The following is a 25166-nucleotide window of genomic DNA, read 5'->3' as shown; positions in this document are numbered from 1 at the left end:
GCCTAATATCACAAATTACAAATGTTAGGGCTTTCCACTCTGTACACATACGACATCCCTGACCTTTGACCTCACATCGGATCAGGAAAAACTACCCAAAAAGTAGAAAAAACCCTTTCATGGGGGAAAAATGTGAAGAACCCTTCAGGAGAGCAACAGAGGAGGATCCCTCCACAGGATGGACAGAACAATAGATGTCATGTGACCAGATGAACAGCATTACATAGTTATAAACATTTATTTTTTAATGACTTTAATACTTCTCATAGTCTAGATTTCCACAGGATGCAGAAGTAATTTTTTGTACATGTTATTGTTGGTACTCAAAATATATTATTGCTTAACTTCTGTTCTTCTTCTTCTGTTGCTTTTCATGGCGGTTGGCAAATATATTTCGGGTGCATTACCGCCACCCTCTAATCTGGAGTGTATTCCTAATGAACGTAAATATCTTATTCTAGAAAAACAAACAAAACAAAACAACAAAACAAACAAATTATAATAATGAAATTAACTTATATTCTATTCTTATTGCTCAACTGTTAAACTGAGCGATTAACGAACTGTAGACTACCGTTATGGTGTCATGGCGCAACCAAGAAGTTCACTTGAACTTCAAACCACATTCAATATCCAAAAAGTAAAAGATGTGCAGTTCAGTCTTTTGAGAGTATTTATTGAACCAGATATTCAGGGTTCTTCAAAGGCCCGTTTTACTGCACCTAAAGGCTCAAAGCTCATTAAAACTCACACTAACATCTGTCCTAACAGCTGTTTCTCATTCTCATTGGAGTACTTTTCTTTTTCCTTCTTCTTAAGTGAGATTTCCCATCGAAGAGTATAAATGTCACAATGTATTCAAACTGCATCAACTTGAACTTCTCGACTAGAAACGATTGATCTTAATTGAACTAATCATGCTGATGTCGGCGTATCCTCTAAAAAGAAGGTGGTTCTATCTGGATTTTATATTTGTAATGTCCTCGATTTAAACATCATTAAATCCATCTTTTGTTTCAATGTGATAAAACAATATAATTTTTATTTATTTTTAACAGGACATCTACTTGAGTACTCCTCCACACTTTATTTGTGTGTGTGTTGGAACAGTGGCGTCTCATTTCACTCTCTCGGTCCAAAAGGTCAAAGGTCAAGTGCCACAGAGTGCTCCTACCACCAGCCCCCTGACCCCGATGGCTATCACCCAGCTTTAATCTCCACGTGACACACACACACACACACACACACACACACACACACACACACACACACACACACACACACACACACACACACACTGCATGTATTCAAGTCTGACAGGATGATCTGGATTACTTAGAACAAACCTCCTAATTACAGTTGAGTCACAGTTGGCTGGAGGCCAGCACTAATGAGCTTCCCGTCTCTTCCCTTTTTTTTTTATTCAACGCCACCGTTTCCTCTCTATCCCGTCTTCTCTTAGCACCAGATTTCATCCTCTCTGCATGACGTGTTTGTCCCTCTTCGGACTTGTAAACAAACGTTTATGATAGTAAAGAAGTGAGACGCTAACTTAAGGAAATACACCGCGGTCACATGACTTCACTTCAGCACCACGGAGTGTTGACGTGATGCCGTTTAATAGTTTAATTTCCTCTTTTTTTTTTAACCGCAGGCCTTATTTTAGGCAAACACAAAAAAAGACAAACAAAGAACAAGAAGCCTGAACTCGTTTGCACTTTTTAAGTCACGTTCCCGCAGCACTCGATAGAAACGTACTCTAAAGCCGGTGCCGCATTTCATCTACGCAGACGCATACATCCCCTTATTGTTTACGAGGCCCCGCAGGGAGGTCAGAGGTCAGGGCCGTGTGTTACCCGTGTGTAGCTGGGGTAAGACGCTCACTGTTACGAGGGCTCGAGCCCGTCCGGCTTCCACGCTCGTTAACGCACCGAGATTAAAGTGCTCGGTTTAGACCCGATGGAGAAAATGAAGAGTCCGGGTCAGAGTCGGAGACAGCGCTCATAAACAGAAAGAAATCAGAGCCAGAGCGAGGCCGGGAAGAGGGGGGCGCTAGAGTCTGACATGTTCCCACAGTGCTAGGGACCAGGACCACCAGAGGTCAAAAGGAAGAGGTCAAATCCCCGGAGGATAAAAGCTTCTCCTCGGTTTACCCCTCCCTGCTCGTCCCCCTGACATTAAACTTCCTCTCCACTGTTAACGCCGGCCTCACTTACAACGAACACATCAACACTGCTGAGGGAGGCCGGCGCTCCGGGGTCAGGAGACAACACACGTTTCATTTGTGGTCGCCCGGCTGAAACCCGAGCACAACGCTCAGGTTACACAGATGACACGAGTTCACGTCTCCTGACTCGTCACACATGACGTCGGTACCCTTTAAATTGTTTTATTACTGTAAAAAAAATACCGTAAATATAAATATATTCTAGATTAATGTCATTTTATGCAGAAAAAAATACATAAATAGTAATATATTCTAGATTAATGTAATTTTGTGCAAAAAAGAATTGCAAAAATATAAATATATTCTAGATTAATGTCATTTTGTGCTAAAAAACCACCAGAAATATAAATATATTCTAGATTAAGGTAATATTGTGCAAAAAAATCCCAGAAATATAAATATATTCGAGATTAATGTAATTTAGTGCAAAACAAATATCCCAGAAATAAATATATTCGAGATTAATGTAATTTTGTGCAAAAAAGAATTGCAAAAATATCAATATATTCTAGATTAATGTCATTTTGTGCTAAAAAACCACCAGAAATATTAATATATTCTAGATTAATGTCCTTTTGTTGTCATTCTTTTATTGTAGCAGATGGATATTATTATTATGAAGCCGGGGATATTTTTAGAGACGGTGTTGAGAACGGGAGTACATTTGTAAACCACGAGGCTCTGATGAATTGTCATATGGTGGGTGGAAGTGGTCCCATGTGGCCATTAGGGGCCCACACTCTGACCCCCACAAAACACTCCCTTTATCTCAAGACTCGACGGTTGCATTATCTCCGGCTTCAAAAAACAGACTTGACAAGTAAAAAAGGAAATCTATAATCTTGTGTGTCCAGCCTCCCCCCCCCCCCCCTGTAGAAATGCTTCCCACTGTACTTCAGTTGTAAACAGCTGCATACACCCCCCCCCCCCCCCCCCTTCTTCACATGCAAGTCCCAGGGGTATAAAAGCAGTCTGTGTGGACTTCATGTGGAAAACCAAATTTGGTCAAAGATACATCGCCAAAGCTTAAAATATCCGATTATTGGTGAAATATGTAGGTTGGAATGTAAGATGGAAACATGGAAACATGGAAACATGGAAACATGGCCTACTGATCACCACACGGGTCTTTTTACAGATGAAACTAAAAAAGCCTTTGTAATGACTGCTCTGTTTATTCGGAGCTGCACCTGAAGGCAGCACAATTAGCAGCATGGGATCCACCTGGTTTTTTAAAATATACATATTTTTTAAGAAACAATTTTCTTTTAAATATATATTTATATTTTTTTAATATAAAATGTTTTTATATGTATATTTGTTCTTAATATATAAATATATATATTAAATATATTTATCACAAAATATATATATATTTTAAAAATAAATGTATATATATTTAAATATCAAAAATATATATTTTGTGATAAATTTATATATTTTTTTAAACATGAAAATGTTTTTTTGTACTTAAAAAATTTGTTAAGTAGTTTTGTGTTTCTTATTTCCACTCTGATAATAGGATGAATATCTTCAGATTACACACAAGGAGCAGTGGAATAAAATAAGACTCTACTGAAGGCTCTTGGAAATTATGATCAGCATTTTTGCTATTTGGAGACATTCTTTAGAGTAAATTAGTTATGAATCAATCAAGACGTAAGCTGTAGATTAATGTGATGAAAATAACTGTTAGTTGCTTTGCATTGCACAGAGATCACAACGAGTTTCAGTCATTGTTTTATTATAAACAGAAAACTTGACGTTATGTGGCAGTCGTAGTATTTTTTTAAACACGTTACATTCATGTTTTGAAATCACATTGTCCCACATTGTGTCATAAACACCGCAGGTAGCAACAAGTTGATGGTCCTGTGAGCCGTTTTTAAATCCGCTGCAAATCATAAAGTAGGAATGCTATTAGCATTTTAGGAATAGTCTTTAACAGCCTCTTGTTTCATCAGTAATTGCTCCGAAAACAATGCAGAAATCAAATTAATCAAATCATACAAATTGTGTACCGATAATAAAAAGGTGGGGGTCCCAACTCTGCCCTCTGTAAACGTTAAACACCAAATCAATATCAACACTTCAGTTTTCGACGGCAACAAATGGAAAAACAAAAACGCAAATTAAATTGCAAAAGCCCTATTAGGTCATGTTCCTCTTTTACAACACAAATCTGATTTATTAAAATGACAGAAAGGAAAGGGAACACGGGCTTTATGGATTATGTATCGGTGGCGACTGTAAATGTGCCTCTGATGGAAGACGGGAGACTAAGCCCCATCAATAGAACAAATAACGGGAATAAAGCTGTAAAAATACACATCGCTTTCCTTACAGACGGAAATATGAATATGTCTCTGAGAGACGCGACGCTCATCTACAGAAGTGTTTTGAAATGGTAAAAAGATTATTTTTGAATATAAACAGAACAAAAACAGTCACGGCGTTGCTTGCAATACCCTCTTCGTCCACACGGCGTGCGTCGACTCGGTTGTATGCACATGCAATAAAAGCAGTGTTTCGTTTTTTAAATCTTCTTCACAGCTTGGACCGCTGAAAGCACGGCATTTTTAAGACACGAGCGCGGTGGTCGACGTTTCGGCATCGGGGGCGGGGCCCGAGGCTCAACGCGGTAAAAACGAGACGTTGAGCCGCGTCCCAAATCCACAACACAAACCTGTTCTGAAAAGTGTTTTTAGTAGGTTGTGTGTACACAAAAAACACTATTCTCCCACAATGCATTGCAGGGAGCTGTTCACTGTGCACATGTGTGATGAAACTACTCGTACATTAGAGGCATTTTACTCTTAGTATTATTGTTATTTCCTATTCCCTCAGTTGAAATAATTATGTTGATGTTGATATACCAGACTGCAAAAAAGGTGTATATATATATACACACATATATATATTTATACATATATATATATATTTACATATATACATATATACACACACATATATATATACATACAAATATATATATACATATATATATTTACAAATATATATATATATATATTTACAACTATATATATACATATATATATATATATATATATATAGTACATCGTGTCTACAGCTGTTGATTGTCAGATGGAGTTGGGACACAGTGTTTTTCTTTACGTGCTCAGATCTGAACACCAAAATGTTAAAGAGAAGTTATTTTAGATCATCAATAAATCCCAATAAATTTGTTAGATTGACGTTATCGGCGAGAGTCCGAAACGTTCCCATTCACACCCGTTTGCATTTGAGAAACACTTTCTAGAGACGTTAAAGATTCACATCCTCGGCGGACATGGGGGGAAAAGAGCGTTGGAGGAGGACCGACCGACGAGTCGTCATCGTGGGATTTGAGAAAAATGTACAGAACTACCAGACACGTCGTTCAACACGACCTCGTAGGAAAGCGCAGGTCACACACCGGGGTCTCAATGGTAAAACCTGAAAGTCGAGCGCGGCGGCCGCCGGCCCGCGGCTCCGCCTCCCGCCGGCGCCTCACAGGTACACGTCCATCGTGTTGAGGATCATGTGCCGACACAGCGGGCAGTTCTGCTGGTACAGGGCCTGCCGCAGCAGGATGACCGTGCAGCCTTTGCACAGACACAGGTGGCGGCACGGCAGCAGCACCACCGTCTTGCTGCGGTCCTGGCAGATGACGCACTTCTTCCTCTCCTCCTGCTCCTTCAGGAGAGTCAGCAGGTTCTCGGCCGGCTGCCGTTCGCCGCTCTCGCCCGCCGCCGCCCGCTGCTTCTTCAGCGGCCGGTCCGCGCTCGACGACGGGGCGACCGAGTCCGGCGGCTCTCGGTGCGCCCCGTCCGCCGCTCTCCCGTCCGGCGGGTCCCGCCTCTCCTCCCGCGGGTCGCCGTCGTCGACGGCGACGGCGGCGGCGTCCCCGTTGATCTGCGTCCTCAGGGCCGAACTCAGCCGGCCGCTCAGTCCGGACAGCTTCCGCCAGAGCCCCCGCTCCAGCAGGCAGAGGCGGCGGACGACTCTCCGCAGGCGGCGGGCGGCGCCGCGCAGGCGGCGCGGGGCCGCCCGCGCGGCCCAGGTGACGCGGCGGCCGGCCAGGCGAAGTCGGCGCGCGGCGGGAAACGCGTCGGCGTAACCTCCGAGGCGCGCGGCGGCCCGCTGGGCCAGCCGCGGGTTGAGGTAGGCGGTGGTGGTGAGCGCGATGGCGGCGGTCAGCAGGAGGCCGTAGGCGTTGGAGACGAAGACGCTGAGGAACACGTGGACCAGCGACGCCAGGAAGTCCAGCGTCAGCTTACACGGCGACCACAGGAGCGCCGACGTGCCGACCAGGCTGCTGTACAGGAAGGTGGCGGAGGTCAGCGTGAGCTCCAGCGCCGTCTGCAGCGGGCTGGAGACGGTCTGCCACACGGCGACCGCCGCCGCCACCGCGTTCTGGGTGGCGATGAGCGCGAAGTTGACCGCGGTGTTGGCGAAGTAGACCGCCAGGCTGACGGCGATGCCGCAGCCCTCCAGCAGCGACAGCAGGCCGCGGCACATGTGCTCCTTGCCGCGGAGCAGGACGTGCGCGGACAGGTAGCCCACCATCTTCAGGCTCTCGAGGAGACCCTCGAGGGCCAGCGCCAAGACGCCCAGCGCGGCGACGGCGCCGCGGGCCGCGTCGGTCGCCGCCTCCGCCGCGGACATCAAGCAGAACGCGGACAAGTCGCCCAGCTCCACCAGCGAGTGGAGGAGGAGGGCGGGCAGGTTGGTGATGAAGGTGAGGGCCGCGAGGAGGGTCCGCACCACGCTGTGGACGATGAGGAAATTCACGTCCAGCAGGAGGCAGACGGCGTCCAGGCATTTTCCTACAGTGGAGATTACAAAGTTCACCAAACCCATGGTAGTGTGTGTCTTTTTTTTTTTTTTTTAACCTCTCAGTTTATCTCCACTGCAAAGTCCATGTCTTGTTTATTTGCTCGGGGCGAGATACTCAAGACGAGAGTTTAAGCAAATGTTACATCATGCTGGTTTTTTTTGTGTTAGACGGGTTGTCCGACACGGTGAATCGTTCCGTTAAAATGGAGCAGACAGTTCATGTTGATATATTCCTCGTGATTGTTCCGCTGCATCGACGAGCTGACATAGTAAACACACGCGTTACCGCGGCGGATGTTTTAGTTTCAAACGAGGGGCAGACACTTGCGTTTATTTTCCGGGTTTCGTTGAGGCTCTCCGTTTAGAAACATGCTCCAAAACGTTCGACTAGTTCACAACCTGTGTCGTGTGTTTAGTTGACCGGCAAAGATCAAAAGAGACGGAGAAAACACACAAAAAGCTTAGACGTGTTTACCGTCGTTACGGTGGCCGCCATGTTTGTTTTGGTCGCAGCAACTGACCTCTCCTGCTATTTCCGGTGAGATTGCCCAATCACAGACGTCACAGAACCGTTAAGGATTTGAAAAGTTTTATACAATATTAAATAAAATATAAATATACAACTAAATATTATACACATATACTATGATATAAATAAAACAAAGGTAACATTTACAGTAATGTATAAATGTGTACAAATGCAGTAAATGTAACCGTTGGCTTGTAAAAAGGAAGTCGAGAGACGGAAACAGAGAAAGCTCGCCTTCAAAGTAAAAGTTGCACGTTTTTGTGGCAGCGATCAATTTTAATGAGATAAATAAAATAAATGAACACATATTCTAAATATTGAACATAATATATGACTATTATAAAGTCATATTTATGCCACTTTTCTGTAACTGATCGAGAATAAACTGCCAAGGGGCGTGAACACTGAATAATCTGTAATGATTCATTATTTTATCAATTTATTTGTTTCTTAAACTATTTGGGTGAATGACACCAGCTGTATTGAGATCTGTGATAAGTCTGACTGTAGAAAGAGTCGATGACTTTGACGTTGACTTTATTGCTGGCTTTGTTGCCATGAAAATAACACCATATATACCATGTAACATCTTTCAAGTGTATTTTTATTGTTCTATTGCACAACTATTCTACATAAAATATAATATATATATATATATATATATATATATATATATATATATAGTTATAGTTATAGACTTGCTGGATTATCCTGCGGCGGTAATAAAACAAACATTAATTCTATAATATGCATTGGGTGCTTTAAAATCATATTGTTCATCACTCAACTCTCAATAATGAGATTATTTAACTTAACTTGGTACACTAACCTCTACTTAAATATATATTATTTAAAGTAAATATTTTTTTATTCTCAGAAACTATATGTGTGTGTGTGTGTGTGTGTGTGTGTGTGTGTGTGTGTGTGTGTGTGTGTGTGTGAGAGAGAGAGAGAGAGAGAGATAGAGAGAGAATTTTCAGCATTCTGATCTTTCATTCCACCACCAGGGTTTTTTTCTCTCCAGTTTTCCAGTCATTCCTTTTTCCATTGACACAATGCCATACTCTCCCGTTACCTCAGCCACTTCAATTACAATGAAACACAAAACGCTTTGTGATCCTGAACAATATCAACAGTATTTCCTTCCTGTGCCCTGCGCCTCATCCCCCCCATCACCACTCCGTCTGATACGATCATGGGAAATCCTGTTCTCAACGATCTGGACACATGACGAACAGGGTTTGTTTAAGCATTTAATGACACCACAGGGATACGCAGGGGCATTGCAAGAAGCTATAAAAAAGTCTTATGCATTTCTTTGTCTCCGTCAGAGAGAGAGTCCCCGCTCCTTTTACGGTAGCTAACCTTCCTTTAGCTTTGCCGGTCGTCAGTTTCCTTCGTTTGTTTTTCTGGTCGACCAACTCCTTCCTCGAGATGACGAGGTCACAAAGACTCGTCTTTCATCTGAAACTGTCTCGCGACGCGTCGTCTACTTTAACTGTAGTTTATGTATCAGTATCCAATGTCATAGACATCTATTCTTCATGAAAGAGGCCTCTCACAACGGGAGCTGGGCAGCGCTGGACTCATTGAGCACGATTATTATGACTCGTATTACTTACTTTGTTGTTGTTTTTGAACTTACTTTTTTCGTTTAGTTTTCAACAACATAACCATATGTATTTTCATACAGTCATTGTCAGTTGTATGTCTTGGTACACATTATTCAGGTATAGTGTACAACACACAAAGAACAACACACATCAAATGGTCCTCACTCCAAGACAGAAAAAAAGAGGGTAATAATTATTTGATTGCGTAAAAGATCATTAAATACAAATAAAGTAATTTATTTAAATAATAATGTTCCACTCTTGAGTGTATTACTTTCTTTTAATGTTGTATCTTACTTACTTTTAATAGTATTTGTGACTTGCTTTTAATGTGCTGTACTGTAGCTTTGCATGGTGTGTATTTTGTGTTCTTCTGACCACATACAGTGTGTAGGGAAAGTATTCAGACCCCTTTAAAATGTTCACTCTTGGTTTCATTGCAGCCGTTTGCTAAAATCAAAAAAGTTTATTTTATTTCTCATTAATGTTCACTCAGCACCCCATCTGGACAGAAAAAAACAGAAATGTAGACATTTTAGCACATTTATTAAAAAAGATAAACTTCTTCTTTTCGTTTCACTGAAGCGTGATAGTTATATGGCAGTTTCCCATTTCTTTACACAGTGCTTTGCGTTTTTGTTGAATACTGCAAGGTCTTTTGGGCTGCAAGGGTTAGGCAGTAGAGGGCAGACAAGGCAGTGCTCCATTGTATGGTCTGCTTGTCCACATTCACAGGTGGTTGGGCCAGTCTTGTAGCCCCATCTGACCAGAGCGTCTTTGGATCGTCCCGTTCTCGTTCTAAGGCGGTTGAGTGTTTTCCATTGAGCCCATGATGCTTCTTGGCCAGGGGGTAGGTTTTCAGTGGGGGGTATTCCCATGTCAGTTGGAGGTGGGTCATTCTCAAGTTTTTCCATCCAGAGTTGTATTCTGGTTTCTTCCCGAGACTTTGTTCGGGGCTGGACCTGGCTGAGAAAACTTCTTCTTGACTTTAGCCGTTGGGCCGGAGGGTGACATCCATGGAGGAGATGGCGTTCATCGCTCGTAGCTTTTGTTTTCTCGACTCGGCTGGCAACTTCCCGTCTAATATCAGCAGGTGCAATGCCAGCGAGGAGGTGCAGGTTGCTTGTGTTGGTGGGTTTCAAGCAGCCAGTGATCAGACGGCAGGTGTTGTTCAAGGTTGGGTCAAGTTTCTGGGCATGGGTTGACCTCTCCCAAACAGGGCATGCGTATTCTGCAGAGGAATAGCACAGGGCCAGAGCAGTAGATTTTAATGTGTGTGCTGTGGCTCCCCATTTGGAGTTGGTCAGTTTCCGTAGAATGTTGTTTCGGGAACCGACTTTGGATTTTGTGTTTTTGATGTGTTCTTTAAAGGTGAGAGTTGTGTTCTTTAAAGATAAACTGAAATATCACGTGGTCATAAGTATCAGTTTTTCTTTTTTTTATAAATTTGCCAACATTTCTACATTTCTGTTTTTTTCTGTCAAGATGGGAAGCTAAGTGAACATTAATGAGAAATAAAATGAACTTCTTAGATTTTAGCAAATGGCTGCAATGAAACAAAGAGTGAACATTTTAAAGGGGTCTGAATATTTTCCTCACACACTGTATATTCTGTTGTAGTGTGTCTTATCCTGTACTGTTATTGTTTTATGTTTATTATGGTCTGTCAAGGGACTACAGATGCAAATTAGCTGTATAGCTACAATCTGGTACACGGTGCAACAAATGGTGACATTTATGTTTTAACTGTACATCAAAGTCATCTTTATTGTCAATTTTCTATTTGTGGAACATACAGAAGATCGAAAGTATGTTTGTAACTTGAAGTGAGTAATAATAATAGTAATAAAAGGGATAAAGTGCAAACAGTTAACAACAACAACAAAGAACATCTAGATAACATATAATTTAGTGGGGAGAGAGTTCAGCTTCCATTTTAAATAAAGATAATAATAAAAGCGATGGAGGCTATTTCGTACGGCCAATCGGTGCCTCTTAACTTTTTTCCGTTGGCACACAACACAAAGTGTATCACTCCATCGGCATGAAGTACAGCCGAGAGCAGCCGAGAGCACCAGTCAGCCGAAACCAGCGATGGGCCGTCGATCAACGACGACAAACTCGGACAGCAATCTTTAAAAATAAGACATGGAAGACCGTCTCCTCGGAGATGTTCAGTACAGAATGTAAACAAGTGAACAATCTAAGAATAAAAAGGGCAGAACAACAAGGGGAGCTCGCGCAGGATGAAGCGGAGACAGCTCCGACAAACCGAGCCCTTTGACGCGCTTCCTCCTCCGAGGAGCCGAGGGCCCGCCGGGTGACTGATTTACTGCAATTAGGCTCCTCACCCGCCGGATTGTTTCCACCCTCTAAAAGAAACTCTTCCATCCATCCGTCTGATCTTTTATCCCTCAGCGACAACTCTTCACTGCACTGCGTCCCGTGTGTCGCTCAAATAAACGTGTCAGTGCACTCATGGATATCTCTAATGTAAAGTTACACGTCATTTATGACGTCATAAACACAGTTTCAAGCTTCTTTTTTTGAGAGAACAAGTGGTTTGTGTGTATGGAAGTTATCACACTCTTAAAAAACTTTTGCCAGATAAGATTGCTGATATTCTGCAAAACATGGATTATGTTGAAAAGAAGAAAAACAACTCAGATAATATATTAATTTGTGATATTTAGAGGCGCTGGTGACTACCATTCCTCCCTGTTTCTTTGTGCTTATGCAGCAGGCTGCCGATTGGCTGTAAAGGTTCATAATTAAACGATATCGTGCGCAGGCGTCAAACACAAACAATGAGAGAGAGACAATCGGCCCGCCACGTCATTTGTTTTTTTCTTAAAGACATTTAAGAAAAATATCCTGTGCTTTTATTCTGAAGGTTTCAAATGAAATGGATTTATGTTCTAATATTAGAGAAATGTTCTTACGTAGAATATTTCTACACTCAAATAAACAATAATCAGATGCAAAGAGAGTTATTTAACAACATGTTCAGGAGTAGTTTATACGTTTATATGTTTCAGTTACAACCGGCCCTTTCGATCTTCTCATCTAACTCTTGGAAATAAATCAACTATATTTCGATTAGATTCAGATTAATAAAATGTTTTCAGTGATACAAGTTTACAGTTATATTAATAAATAATGTTTAATGGAACAACATTATGATTTTTCCCAGATTATAGTTATATTAATATTTAATGTTTAATGGAACAAAATATTTTTTTCCCTCTAGATTATAGTTAGATAAATTAATAATGTGTAATGGAAAAAAAATCAGATTTTTTTCTAGATAAATTATATAAATTAATAATATTTAATGGAACAAAATGATGATTATTTTTCCAGATTATAGTTATATAAATTAATAATGTTTAATGGAACAAAATGATGATTATTTCTCCAGATTACAGTTAAATACATTAAAAATGTTTAAATGGAACAACATGTCTTCCCCTGTACAGAATGACCCAACCAGCCTCTACACAATCTCAATAATCTGTCATTGTGGCCGTGACTTAAACATTTTTGTGTCGCGTTCCCAGACTTGGGATTGAGAGTTTGGCTCATCCGATTCAATGATGACTTTGGCTGCCGGCCAGTGCACTGGACTCACATAAATGTACTCTCGGAGTACATTTGTGTGAGAGTGTTATTTAATTTTAGGTACAGGCGGCCGACCAGAAGCTTCTCTGGGAAAAACTCCAAACTCAGAAACAGAAGAAATCACTGGTGTGCAGACGGGTTCAAGCCCCAGAGCGAGACCCCGGCATTCCTCAGAAACCCCTTCCCGCTGCCTCCATGACGCGTTGAACAAGGGGAGGGATGGAAGTCTGAGAGAAGACGGTGGGGAAATGAGGAGTGGGACAAAAGACTGATTTTCAGAGTGATGATTTTTATTGATGTGACTCAGAAAAGACAAGAATAGGATGACTGAGACTGCGGAGGTCACCCAGCAGGACATTCCTGTTCTTTATGATGTCTTCTCAGGACCTCGTCTGTGCATCTGCAGGATGTTCTTGTGTTTGCAGGCTGATGGAGCAGCTTCCTGCTGCATGACTCATTATTTCTGGGAAAAAAATGTAATTCAATCTAGACAGTGAGGATTAAATTGGATTTTTTTGAAGCCAAAACTTAAACTTTAACGATTGACAATATGGCTGCAACAAACAGTTATTTTTATTATGAATAAACCTGGTAATTTCTCACTTTTTCCACCATTTTCTATAGAAAATATCTCCAAAATTCTGAGTTTAGAACCCCCAAATATTCACATTACTATCTTATTTGACGAAGAAACACAATACATGATAGAGTGTGTATACGTGATTGAACATTTCGCATTTTGTTTTGAAAAAACTGTACGGAAACAATTAATTATTTTATTATTCTTTCTGTCTCCTTCAACTTATCAATTAAATCAGTTATAGCTTCAACTTTAATATAAAACAATATTGAACAAGTCTTTACACGTGTGATGCTTTTTCCTTTTTAATAAACAAAACAAAAATGAATTAACTCATTCATTCAACAACTGATGGAGTCCTCAAAGTCTAGTCCTCTTTAAAAAAAAGTTAAATACTTTCGAATGCAAATCAAGTGTTTTATTCTTCAGATTTTGATTAAATGAGAAGCCATTAATACTTATGTTTCATGATCCAGAGATCCTCCCTTTCAAATGTCTAATTTCTCATTAATACTGGTCCAACAACGACAGATTTATTATAATTATTTAAAGGAAATAAAATTCATAGATGTGAATTCTCGACAGTAGGGTCTTCAATCAAAGGGAATTTCCGGCATCGTAAATAACTCTTTCATTCTATAAGTTATATATTGCTCCAAACAAGAAAAACAAGTTTCATCACTAAACTGACGTCATTAACCTTTTTATTTATTTATTCATCTTCTCTCTTTCTCTTCTTCTGAATACCAAGCTCTTTTCCAGGCTGAAACACTGAAGAAACATGTCAGTGGGTGGATTTATTATGATGAATGCGCCCCATTACATATAATCACCACGGAGGAGCGACGTCCATCTCGGCCCGCATGGAGATATCAAAGTGTCTCTTTGTCACGATCCTCGCCGTTGTGACGGAGTTTAGCAGAAATTCAAATTTCTCTCCCACTCTCCCCCCCTTGAGCCCCCTCACCATACCAGTGCATGCTCGAACCCCCCCCCCCCATCCTCTTGGAGTAACTCGGACAATGGCCGCCTCTCATGCCGGGGCAGACTGCCCCCCGAAAGCAGCTTGCTCTCGGGTCCGGTCTCAGCGGCTTGGAAAGAATGACATCTTTTCCTTTCTTTCTTTCCTAAAGAATTTCCTCGGGCCCATGAGCACAGCGCCGTGAGATAAACAGACGATGTGCGTGGTGAGGATGCTTCAAGGCAGGGCAGCAGGAGTGGAAACTCTAACAGAAGTCAAGGTCACGGGGTTAAAACATGAGTGTGAAAACTGACGGAAGAGATCAAGTTAATTTTCTTTGAAGAAACAGTCAGAGAACAAGAACGTCACCTCCTTCTTGCCGAGGGCCAGGTGAGAAGATGTCCTTCTCTTGTGTGTAGTATAGCGCTACAGCTGTTAGCTTAGCATAAAGACAGGAAGCAGAGGGAAGACCAAAGTTAAATGAATCCGCTCTGAGGACGCTGAGACTCTACTGTCAGATGACAAGTCCACGATATGATATGTCACAAGCATGCAAAATATACCCTAACCCACTCACCCTAACCCTCTGACTCTCTAACCCTCTAACTCTATTTCCCTAACCCACTCAGCCTAACCCTAACCCCCTAACTCTTTAACTCTCTAACCCCTAACCCTTTAACTCTAACCCTAACGGTTAGGGTTAGAGTTAAAGGATTAGGGTTAAGGGGTTAGAGGGTTAGAGGGTTAGGGCTTAACCCTAACCCTCTAACCCCCTAACCCTCTAACCCTCTAACTCTCTTACCCTAACCCTTTAACCCTTTAACCCTAACCCTCACCCTCACTCTCTAACCCCATAACCCTAACTCTCATACCCTAACCCTCTAACCCCATAACCCTCTAACCCTAACCCTCTTACCCCATAACCCTAACTCTTCAACCCTAACCCTCTAACCCTCACCCTCACTCTCTAACCCCATAACCCTAACCCTCTAACTCCATAACCCTAACCCTCTAACCCCATAACCCTAACCCTCTAACCCCATAACCCTAACCCTCTAACTCCATAACCCTAACCCGCTTACCCCATGACCCTAACTCTCTAACCCCATAACCCTAACCCTCTAACTCCATAACCCTAACCCTCTAACCCCATAACCCTAACCCTCTAACCCCATAACCCTAACTCTCTAACCCTAACCCTCTTATCCCAGAAAGCAAATAAGCTTATTTCTATTTCTATTATTCTGTTTTTATTTTGAGTTGAACGATATTCCTTTAAATGAGCAAAGTGCAACCGAGTGTGACAACTCCCCGGACCGATAAAGGAGATACTTCTGAAAATAATTACTCATAATCTAATTTGACCATAGAGAGATTGTATTAGATCTTTTTAAACATGCTCTGATAACATGTGTCAAGGCTCTGCAGGGCCTGGGAACTCTGTGGGGGAGGCGAATATTGCTTTTCCTGCTTCTATTCCCCCCCCCCCCCCTTGATATTCCCAAACGCCCAGTCCAGGATGTATCAAATTAAATAAAAAGGGGTGAAAGGGAGGAATTCTTTCAAATTATCCACTCTGGTTTCTGTTTGTTTTTTACGAGCATTTCTGGAAAAATAACTTGGACAAATTTGATACTAACTCATAGAAGGTCACACGCCGACCTTGGAGAGCCGGTCGTAACTCACTGACGCAGAGCGGCTGAACAATGTAGTTGTTTTGAGAACAGCTCGGACTCGGCTATCGCTACGCACCACAAGGCTCGCGCTTCACCGCAGAGGAAACCAAAGCGTCAACACGATGGTTAACACCCTTATTTCCCCATTCGCACATAATCACTTTAAACACAATTTTTTTTTAAACGCACGCCTTGACCGGCCTCTTTTATTTTCTTTAGACATGCTGTTTACTTTAGTTTATTAAATGGATCCACCGTTAGCTGACGCCTTAGCGGCCGCTAATCGTCCACAGAAAGGACGACATGTAATATATATAAATATGTAAAACATGATGTGTAAAAACAGTTATAAAAAAAATAGCACAAATAGAATAATTCAAAATAAGCAAAGTCCAGTTGAGGACCAGGATGTATATTGTTCAGTACATCAGTAATTTATACAAAAAAGGACTACAAAAAGGGATGTAAAATGTGAAGGAGTTAATATCAAGTGGTTGATGCCCCGAGGTGTGCATTTAATTGTTTTTTAAATGACAAATTATTACCTGTATGAGATATATGATGAGGTAGTAAATTCCAACCAGTAATAGCATGAAGAATAACTCCGTTTGAGGAGGTTTGTTTTTGGGGTCGGAGGAATATCAAGTGACTTAAACTAGTTGCTGTGCAACTTATTCGTGCATATTTTGCAGGAACTTCATTGAATGACATGAAACTTCTTTCTTGTTAACATGTGAAGCCCAGGTGTCAAACACAAGGCCCGCCGCGTCATTTTTTGTGGCCGCTGGCAACTTGAAAGACAGGTGATCACTTTTTTCTTCAAGAAATGTAAGAAGAAAGAAATATATATCCCGTGCTTTTATTTTGAAGGTTTCAAATGAAATGGATTTATGTTATAACATTTAGAGAAATGTTCTTATGTACAATATTTCTGCACTCAAATAAACAATAATCAAATACAAAGAGAGTTATTTAACATGTTGGGGAGAAGTTTATACGTTTATATGTTTCAGTTTCAACCCTTTGAGGCCATGATGCCCACGGTGAAGATGAGTTTGACTCCCCTAACATTGTAAAGCATTATAATGATTCCCTCTCTCTGGCGGCAATACAGCGATACGGAGAGGATGTTGTGTCAGATTGACCAATTTACACTTATTTCACCAAAGAAAGAGAGATAATGGGCCTAGTGTTTCCATGAAAACAGAGCATCAGTGCTCGTATCTCACCCTCTGATAGCTTCAGGATGGAAGGAAAAACAGAGCACCGTGATATCTGTGAACGGAGGAGGATGTTTTGACTAAAAGCACCCTGTAAAAAACAGCAGACACACTATCTTTCTGCTTCTCTGTATTATTATCTAACAATAAAGAACTGAAGAGAGACCATGCTCATATAAGAAAACAGTTGGTCCTAGAATGAGAGTCTACATTTATGAAAATATGCTTATTTGTTTCTTCTCAGAGTTAAAGAGTCTTGTGACTTGTCATTTAGGGGAAAAGACAACATACAAACCAATTATTTCCAATAACCCGCCTTTTAGTATGTTGTGATGTAAAGAAAACAAGCTTGTGTGTTGAGATTACACCTTTTTTTTAATGATTATAAGAAAATTGAGCAATACGATTTCTACCCAGGTCCTCTATGTCCTCTGGCAGGCTAAGGATGGTAATTATTTTAGAAAAGGGGGCGTGTTTTTAAAATATTTTATATACAGTATATATTTATTTAGATTTGTACAAATTTACAAGATAGGGCGTTAAGGATACAATCCAAAGTGAAAGGAGGAATAAAAGGGTAAAGAACAACAAAAAACAGACCAAAAAATAGATTACAAATAATTAGAAAAACCACAGAAAACAACACCAGTCTGACATAAGTACATCTTTAAAGTTACAGCATCGGGACCAGTGTTTTTAATCTGGCAGGGCAGAGCCCATCCCGGAGGGGTCCACCATGTCTACGACCGGTTGAGGGCGTGTTTTCTATTGTTACCTTCAAATTCACTAACATATTTTACCCTTGGGGTTAATTTGACCCCAGCAATTAAAAACTCCAGAAAATTATTAGAATTAATATTGTTTCCCAAGTTTCAGTGTGAGGTACTTTATGTTTGTTTGATGACTACCTAAATAGCCCTTTAAATATATAAAAAAGTTGATATTTCTTATATGTTTGACACAGTGAGAAACAGGCTGGGGTCAAATTGACCCCAAAGAACACAGATGCATACAAGTTGTGTTCAGGACATTGAAAACATATCAACATGTGAATTTTTGTCCCCAATAAATTAGGAAAAGTCATAAAATATGAAGCAAAAAAAAAAGATGTCATTCATTTATTTAGAGACGTTTAACATTGAATGGGGTCAAATTGACCCCAAAGGTAATAGGAGGGTTAAAAACACCCCTTGAAATAGCGCTGAAGTGGCTCACAGCACAGCCATCCCAATCGCACGACGAACATGAAAGAAAACATCCTCGAAACGTCATTTAATTATCAAATTAAATGAAGTAAATAAGTCATTCTGTGCTCCTCTTTTCTAGGAATGCATTAATATCAATTACATGCACCATCCTCCTGTTCCTCCCTCTAAAGAGGGCGTGGCCCGTCCAGCTGGACTCGTGGTGGTGATGGTGCTGTTGCTCTGGGTATCGTTGCCGGCTCCCCTTCCTAAGCGGCGCTGACCTCCACACCCGGAGGCAATCCGCTTGGCAGAAGGCAGTCGGATCAGATGGTCCGACGGTGGCGTGTTTCCAGCTGTAAAGGGTACAGAGATCAGTGTACGTGACATGGACACGCCCCCCCCCCCTACACCCCCCCACATCCCCCTCCACTTCTTTGATCCGCCTCCAGCTGCACAGGCTGTGATAATTCACACAGGATCAAATAATACCGACATTAAACGATTGTTTTTTACATTTTTTTAATATATGATTTATTTGTACAAATTACAAAACAAGACTTATAGAACAATAGACCTCACACATAAGGATTGAAAGGATAACATATCACACAGCCAAATGGCGAGGGTACACATTACAGCCCCCCTCCCCTCCCTTTCCCAAAACAAATATACAAAAAGGCAATTTGATACACAAACATAAATGAAAATTATAAAAGCAACCAAAACCCAACATCAACAACTGTGAAATGCTTGTAGTGAATAATAATATTTTGGCCTAAACGATTGTTTTTAACGGTTTGAGTTTATTTTTATTATCACCGCCTGTGCAAAGTTTGAGGAAGTTTTTTATTATTCGTAACGCAAAGCTATTTATTTTTATATTAGTATTTAGTTATTTTATTGTCAAGTATTGTTTGCTTATTTAGGTTTAGATATTTTGATATATAAGAAAAGTTTTTTAGTTTAGTTTAATTTGTTGTTGTTGTTTTTTATATATATTGATTCTTTTGGTTGTTAATTTGTTCGCTAATTGGGTAACACTGTGGTTATATGTAGGAGTAGGCAGGTACAGGACCAGCATGCACCTGGGTGAGCCGATGTTCGGAGTTCCTTTGTTTGCTTGTTTTGTTAAATATATTATCAGAAAAACATAATTCTGAATGGATAATGTTTTCTTTTGGCTGCGTAAACCACAAACTCTTTGATTTATGTTTGTTTTTTATTTATTGGACAAACAGCCACTACATATATACATATTCACAGTTCTCCCTTATTTTATTTGCTTTGTCCGTACGTGTTTTTAGGTTTGTTTTATGACGTCTGCCTCTCGGGACTACAGATGAAAAAATAGCCTCTTGGCTAACTCGTGCTTTACAGAAAAGTTTTATTATATTATATTTATATATTATTAAATAAATCAAAGTTAAAAAAACATGCTGGATTAAGCTGAAGAGTATTTTTAAAGGACTAACAGCCCTCAAAATGTGTGTTTAACCATTTAAAAATCACCAAAAACCAATTAAAGACACTTTTTAAAATAATTTGTCATGCTTAGTAAACCAACACCAGAGTGTCAACAGCGCGGTGTCTGGTGTCATTCTTTCCCGCCGTCCCTCTGGAGAATTTTGTTTTCATTTCCCCCCCGACAGTCAGAAGCAGGTTCAGGGTCGAGGTCGATGCTACGTCCTCTGGCCGGCACCGTGTTCCTATAGGTTTGTTTTAGGGAGTCAAGTCGGATTTCAACTCCCACGTCCGTATTAAGCCTGGCATCGAGCACAAAGAGGGAGGCGTATTCACAGGTTTATTATAAGCGGCTTGATGGAGATAATTAATTAAACAGACCTTGATGGAGAACTGTTGTAATGTTGAGCTGATTTGTTCTTCTTTAATTGTGTTAAAGTAAAAATGTAGTGTCAAATCTTAAGTTCACCATTAGATTAATGATTAAATAATCAATATTTACAGTACAAAAAAAAGGTATTATTGATTAACATACTCAAAAATAACTCTACTTTCACGTTTTAGGTTTAGAGATGCACCTAAACTCTGATGGGTGCACGGAAATACGTATGACATCACCCGTATCCAGTTCAGCCCGGCACTTCCCATCAGTGAGTTTACAGTTTTTCTCAATTGCTTAAACACATTTTTTGAAAGCATGCCTCGTTTTCTCAAAACTCTAAACACAAATCCCAAAACCACTCACACAAAATGCAAAACCCTTCATATCTCCTGCAAAATGCAACTTTGCTTTCAAAACAGTGTTATGTCACCTCAAAAGGGTATTTTGTTTTCAAATGACAAACACAGCCCATTATATGAGTCGACATTCTGAGCATCGATTGAACACTGATGTGCTCAATGGAAAACACTACGATGAAATGGGAAAACACCAGGATGAAGGCCTTATCAGGAGCATTATGCCTTTTCATGTCCAGTGGTACTGTACGCTTTCTCCTGTTGTACAATATTGTAAATGTATAGTGTTTTAACTCAAATTATAAAACAACACACAAATATACAACAAAAATGTTTCTTTCTTTTTTCTAATTCTTTCACAGAATAAACTAGAATGGGCTCTCGGTAGAGCGCATACCTTCGCATATCACAAGATTGGGCATTGAATGATGAACATTTTGGCATTAGTTGCATGCCAATTGGACACAAATGTATCATGCTATGGTAAAAAAAAGATTTTGACCTTTCCATGACCTTGACCTTTGACCCGATTGAGCCCAAAATCTAATCAAGTGGTCCCCGGATAATAACCAATAATCCCACCAAATGTCATGCCATTCAAGAAGATTTGACCTGTTCATGACCTTTGACCTTGACCTTTGACCCGATTGATCCCAAAATCTAATCAACTGGTCCCCGGATAATAACCAATCATCCCACCAAATTCCATGCGATTCGGTTCAATACTTTTTGAGTTCTGCGAATAACACGCATACAAATAAATAAATAAATACACGGCGATCAAAACATAACCTTCCGCATTTTCAATGCGAAGGTAACAATAGAAAATAGACCGCGACAGTCAACAAAAAAAGAAAGAAAAGTGAAAATAAAAAAGGACAACAAAATACTCCTCTGCCTCTCTGGTCTCCTCTACCTTCCATGTTTTCATCCATTCTTCTTCAAATCAGGAGGTCACCTGTAGCCCTTATATTGCTAAAGCCTTGATTCCAAATTGCACAACAGCCGTGGAAATGGAAGTTTTGCCAATTGAATAGCAGTGTGTTCTGTCTATATTTAATATTTTTGTATTTGATTTGTCAGTGTTGTTGTGTGTTGTGTATGCATGTGTGTTGTATATTTACATATATATTTTGTTTTGTATTTTACTTTATCTTACTTGTACACTTATATATCTTTCATCCCTGTTTCTTATATTTTGTGTTTTGTTTTTTATTCTTGTGTGTTGCTGTTACTGTCTCGACAAATTTCCCCTTGGGGATTAATAAAGTATCTATCTATCTATCTATCTATCTATCTATCTATCTATCTATCTATCTGAACACAAGGAGGTGTGGCATTGATGAAGTGTGCAAAGTAGAGAGGATGGTGTTTAGTGTTTTGAAGAAAGTGTGTCTAACAATTGAAATCTGTGTCTAAAGCAGATAATTGTGCTTATAGTTTAGCAGAATTGGTTTAGGGAGTTGGCACATGAGTTACAGGTTGTGGTCATTGTGTTATAAATTCCAGTTTTGGTGTGTAATCAATTGAGAAAAACTGTAATGCAAATGTTGCACACCTGGACATCCAGGCGTGCGTGGGTTTAAGAACTGTTTCACAATCAGTAACGCAACTGCATGCTGCAGGCTGTTTTAGTCTACAGGGTTTTTCCTGCATAGAGAAAATTTGGGCGCACGCCTAAGCCGTTTTCCCGAACGCCTATGACAAATCCCGAGCGCCTAAGGCAAAAAAGTCTGCGATGCAAAAACAAAACAACAAAAAAACCTGTGTTCATCACGTGCATGTCAGCGAATATGTTCTCAATAGTATGTTTCAAGTCGGCTACAGCCGAACCCTCGTTCTGTTTTGATCAATACTAATCGAGTTGATAAGCGTGTCTTCTTGTCTGGGAGCACCGAAGACCCATTTTGACCCAGGAAAAACCCTGGTTTATTACTAGCTAATAAAACTAGCGTAGCGTTTTCCCTCGCTTTCTTCCCGAAGGACCCCTGAGCTGACCTAAGTGCCCGCATGAGCTTTACTCATCGTAACCAGCATGAACCTCTCACACAATTCAAGCCTCCATTGCAGTTACACACGTGGCAGGTGAATAAATGAAACAATTAACAATCAATAAAAAGCAGAAATACATGAAAATAGTGGGGGGGTCAATGTCCAGGTACTGATATTGTGTCCATTGTTAATGAGGTAACCCAAAGAATAGAGATGTTAATAGTTATTTATTGTACTTTTAACGCCCTCGTTCACTGGAGACAGTTTATAACTTACTCCATTTCATTTGCCCCAAGTAAAGCTAAATGTGAGCAGGTAACACTCGTTAAAGCCCCCCTAAAACAGGCCTAACGACGCCTACACTGTAAAATGTAATAAGTTGACTTTACTTGAAAAAGGTGAGGAAACCATTGCCTAAAAATTTCAAAGTAAAGTAGCTAAATAATTTTAAGTTCTTAAAACAAAACAAAATTAGTTTAGGCAACTGATGTAATTGGAGTAAACATTAAGTAAGTCAACTCATAAAATGTCAGTTCAGACAACTTAAAAGATACGAGTGAAGTTAACTTAAAAATCTTTAAGTATACAGGCCACCATATGCTGAAAGTTGGAGCCCCTTTATGTAAAAGATAAGTGACAACTTTTCAACAGCTATTTTTTTTCACACTCATGGTTTTAGTGTTGACAAAACACACGTAGTATCACTCCTGCTGGGGATGTATCATGTTGGAGAAGCTGTAAATCACATTTTCCTCCGGACCTCCGCCCTCCCGCTGCTCTCGCTCGAGTTCCTCCTTCTTCTTCTTCTTCTTTTTTTTTTTGCACACTGCACAACATATCCACCCCGGTCATTCATCTGAAGTCCGGGCTCTGAACTCTTACTTCGTCTTCTCCTCGGAATTAACGCGTCACTAAAACAACAAGATACCGAAGTCGTTGAAAAGCAGATACACGCGTCGAGAGAAAAAAACAAAATTTCACACCTACCGCGCGCGCGAGTGAGTCGGGAGAGACCGACGGATATTTTTTACAGCGGCAGGACCGTCCCGTCTGCGCCCCTCCTGGAGCATCCGCCTCCCCGCGCGCCCGCCCGCACGCGCCGCTCCTTTCCATACAGTTCTCCAGGAGGACCCGGTCCCTGTCAGTCCTCACACACACACACACACACACACGGACAGCTGCACTGCCGACCAACAACCATGGCACGGAACAATGCCTGCTGTCTACTCGTCGGACTTCTGGCCCTCTTTCACACCTGGGGAGGTGAGTGGCTCGCGAGACGTTTTGCGCTGTTGCTGCTGTAAACCAAACCGAGACATGTTTGTTTGTTTGCTTGTTTGTTGGAATTATACAACTGCGAAGAGTGTTTTTTGACTTTTTATTTTTTTAAATATCTTGCACGAGCCTCATCTGCTGATGTCTTGCAACTAATTGTTGTTTTTAGCTTGAAGAGGTCCAAGGTCAACTGTTGCCTCCAGAGAAACTTTCTCTGGCTCACCGTGTCCCAAGTAGGTGAAGCAGGCCCTGCTGTGTGCACTGATGGTGATACTGTGCAGCCCCCCCCCTTTTTTTGCTTACATTAAAATGGACCCCCCCAAAAAAGGCAGTAAACCCTCCATGTTGCTGTAACCGAGGTGCTACAATATTTTCTCTCACAAGTAAGTGTAGATTTCAGAGGGAAGATACTTTTATTCATCTCAAATATGCTAGAAATCTCTGGCTTAGTGACACTGAAAATGCATTATTATACAATATTAGGCAGTGTTGCCCACTTTTCTTTCTTAATTCGATTGCATTTCCTCTCGTCGTGTTGGGGTGTGATGGATACAGCTGGAGGAATGCAAACTCACAACTGCAAACGATCGAAAGACGAGCTGTGAACAAACACGTCGACACCGTCGGACACCTATTTTTACGATCCTGATGTAAAATATTCCAATTTAAACGACCATAATGAGATGTGACACTTTGCTAGTTCCCATGGCGTGTGAAGCTGAGTTCGCTCGCATGTATTTTTAGCCGGCGACATCCACAGAGGTCCGGTTGTGGCCGGTGGAGCTCTCTCTCTCTCCCCGTCTGCTTTCTGTCAGCTCTCGTCTGTTCTCAGCAGTGATCAAGTGGCTCAGCGCTGCAAACTATGTTCTCTATCACACACACACACACACACATATTCACCAGAGTGAGATACCAGCTCCCGGTGCACTGGTTTTAAGAGCGTGAAGACGAAAAAAAGAAAGTTAACCTGTGCATTTTAGCATCTTTTGTTCCTGTTAATCCGATTTTCTGTGCGAGGATATATATAATAAGCTGGGTGGCAACTTCTGATGTGCAGATAAACGTGTATTTTTAGAAGGGAGCGTGTGAGTGGTGGATTTGTGGGCGGTGGCATGTGGGTGAGAAGGCCACGCCACTTCAGCTATCCACATTACTGTTTCCTTCAGTTGCTGTTGGTGTGTTTGTTTCAACACACAGGTCAATGGGAGCTTTTCCTCTCTCCAACCCTTCCTCTTCCTCAGGCACGT

At 40.9% G+C, this 25166-nt stretch overlaps 2 protein-coding genes across 4 annotated transcripts in view; one reads left to right on the top strand and one right to left on the bottom strand.

Moving 5' to 3' along the window:
* Nucleotides 1–5306: 5306 nt before the first annotated feature.
* rnf26 (ring finger protein 26) lies at nucleotides 5307–7172 on the bottom strand. The gene has a single exon (XM_056441579.1). The coding sequence runs from the start codon at nucleotides 7088–7090 to the stop codon at nucleotides 5738–5740; it is 1353 nt and encodes a 450-aa protein (XP_056297554.1). The 5' UTR covers nucleotides 7091–7172; the 3' UTR covers nucleotides 5307–5737.
* Nucleotides 7173–23499: 16327 nt separating this feature from the next.
* mcamb (melanoma cell adhesion molecule b) overlaps nucleotides 23500–25166 on the top strand; it is a 38600-nt gene continuing 36933 nt past the window's right edge. The window contains exon 1 of one of the 3 annotated variants that reach the window (XR_008834900.1): nucleotides 23500–23907. Coding sequence is in view for 2 of the 3 variants with exons in the window: in XM_056441572.1 (XP_056297547.1) it covers nucleotides 23844–23907 (64 nt within the window). In the remaining variant the exon portion in view is untranslated. The remainder of the gene's footprint in view (nucleotides 23908–25166) is intronic. The other 2 variants (XM_056441572.1, XM_056441571.1) reach the window with 2 other exon arrangements.

The sequence above is a fragment of the Pseudoliparis swirei genome, chromosome 20, assembly GCF_029220125.1.
Source record: "Pseudoliparis swirei isolate HS2019 ecotype Mariana Trench chromosome 20, NWPU_hadal_v1, whole genome shotgun sequence".
NCBI lineage: Eukaryota > Metazoa > Chordata > Actinopteri > Perciformes > Liparidae > Pseudoliparis > Pseudoliparis swirei.
The sequence above is the reverse complement of the archived record's forward strand: the minus strand, read 5'-3'. Positions and strand labels throughout refer to the sequence as shown.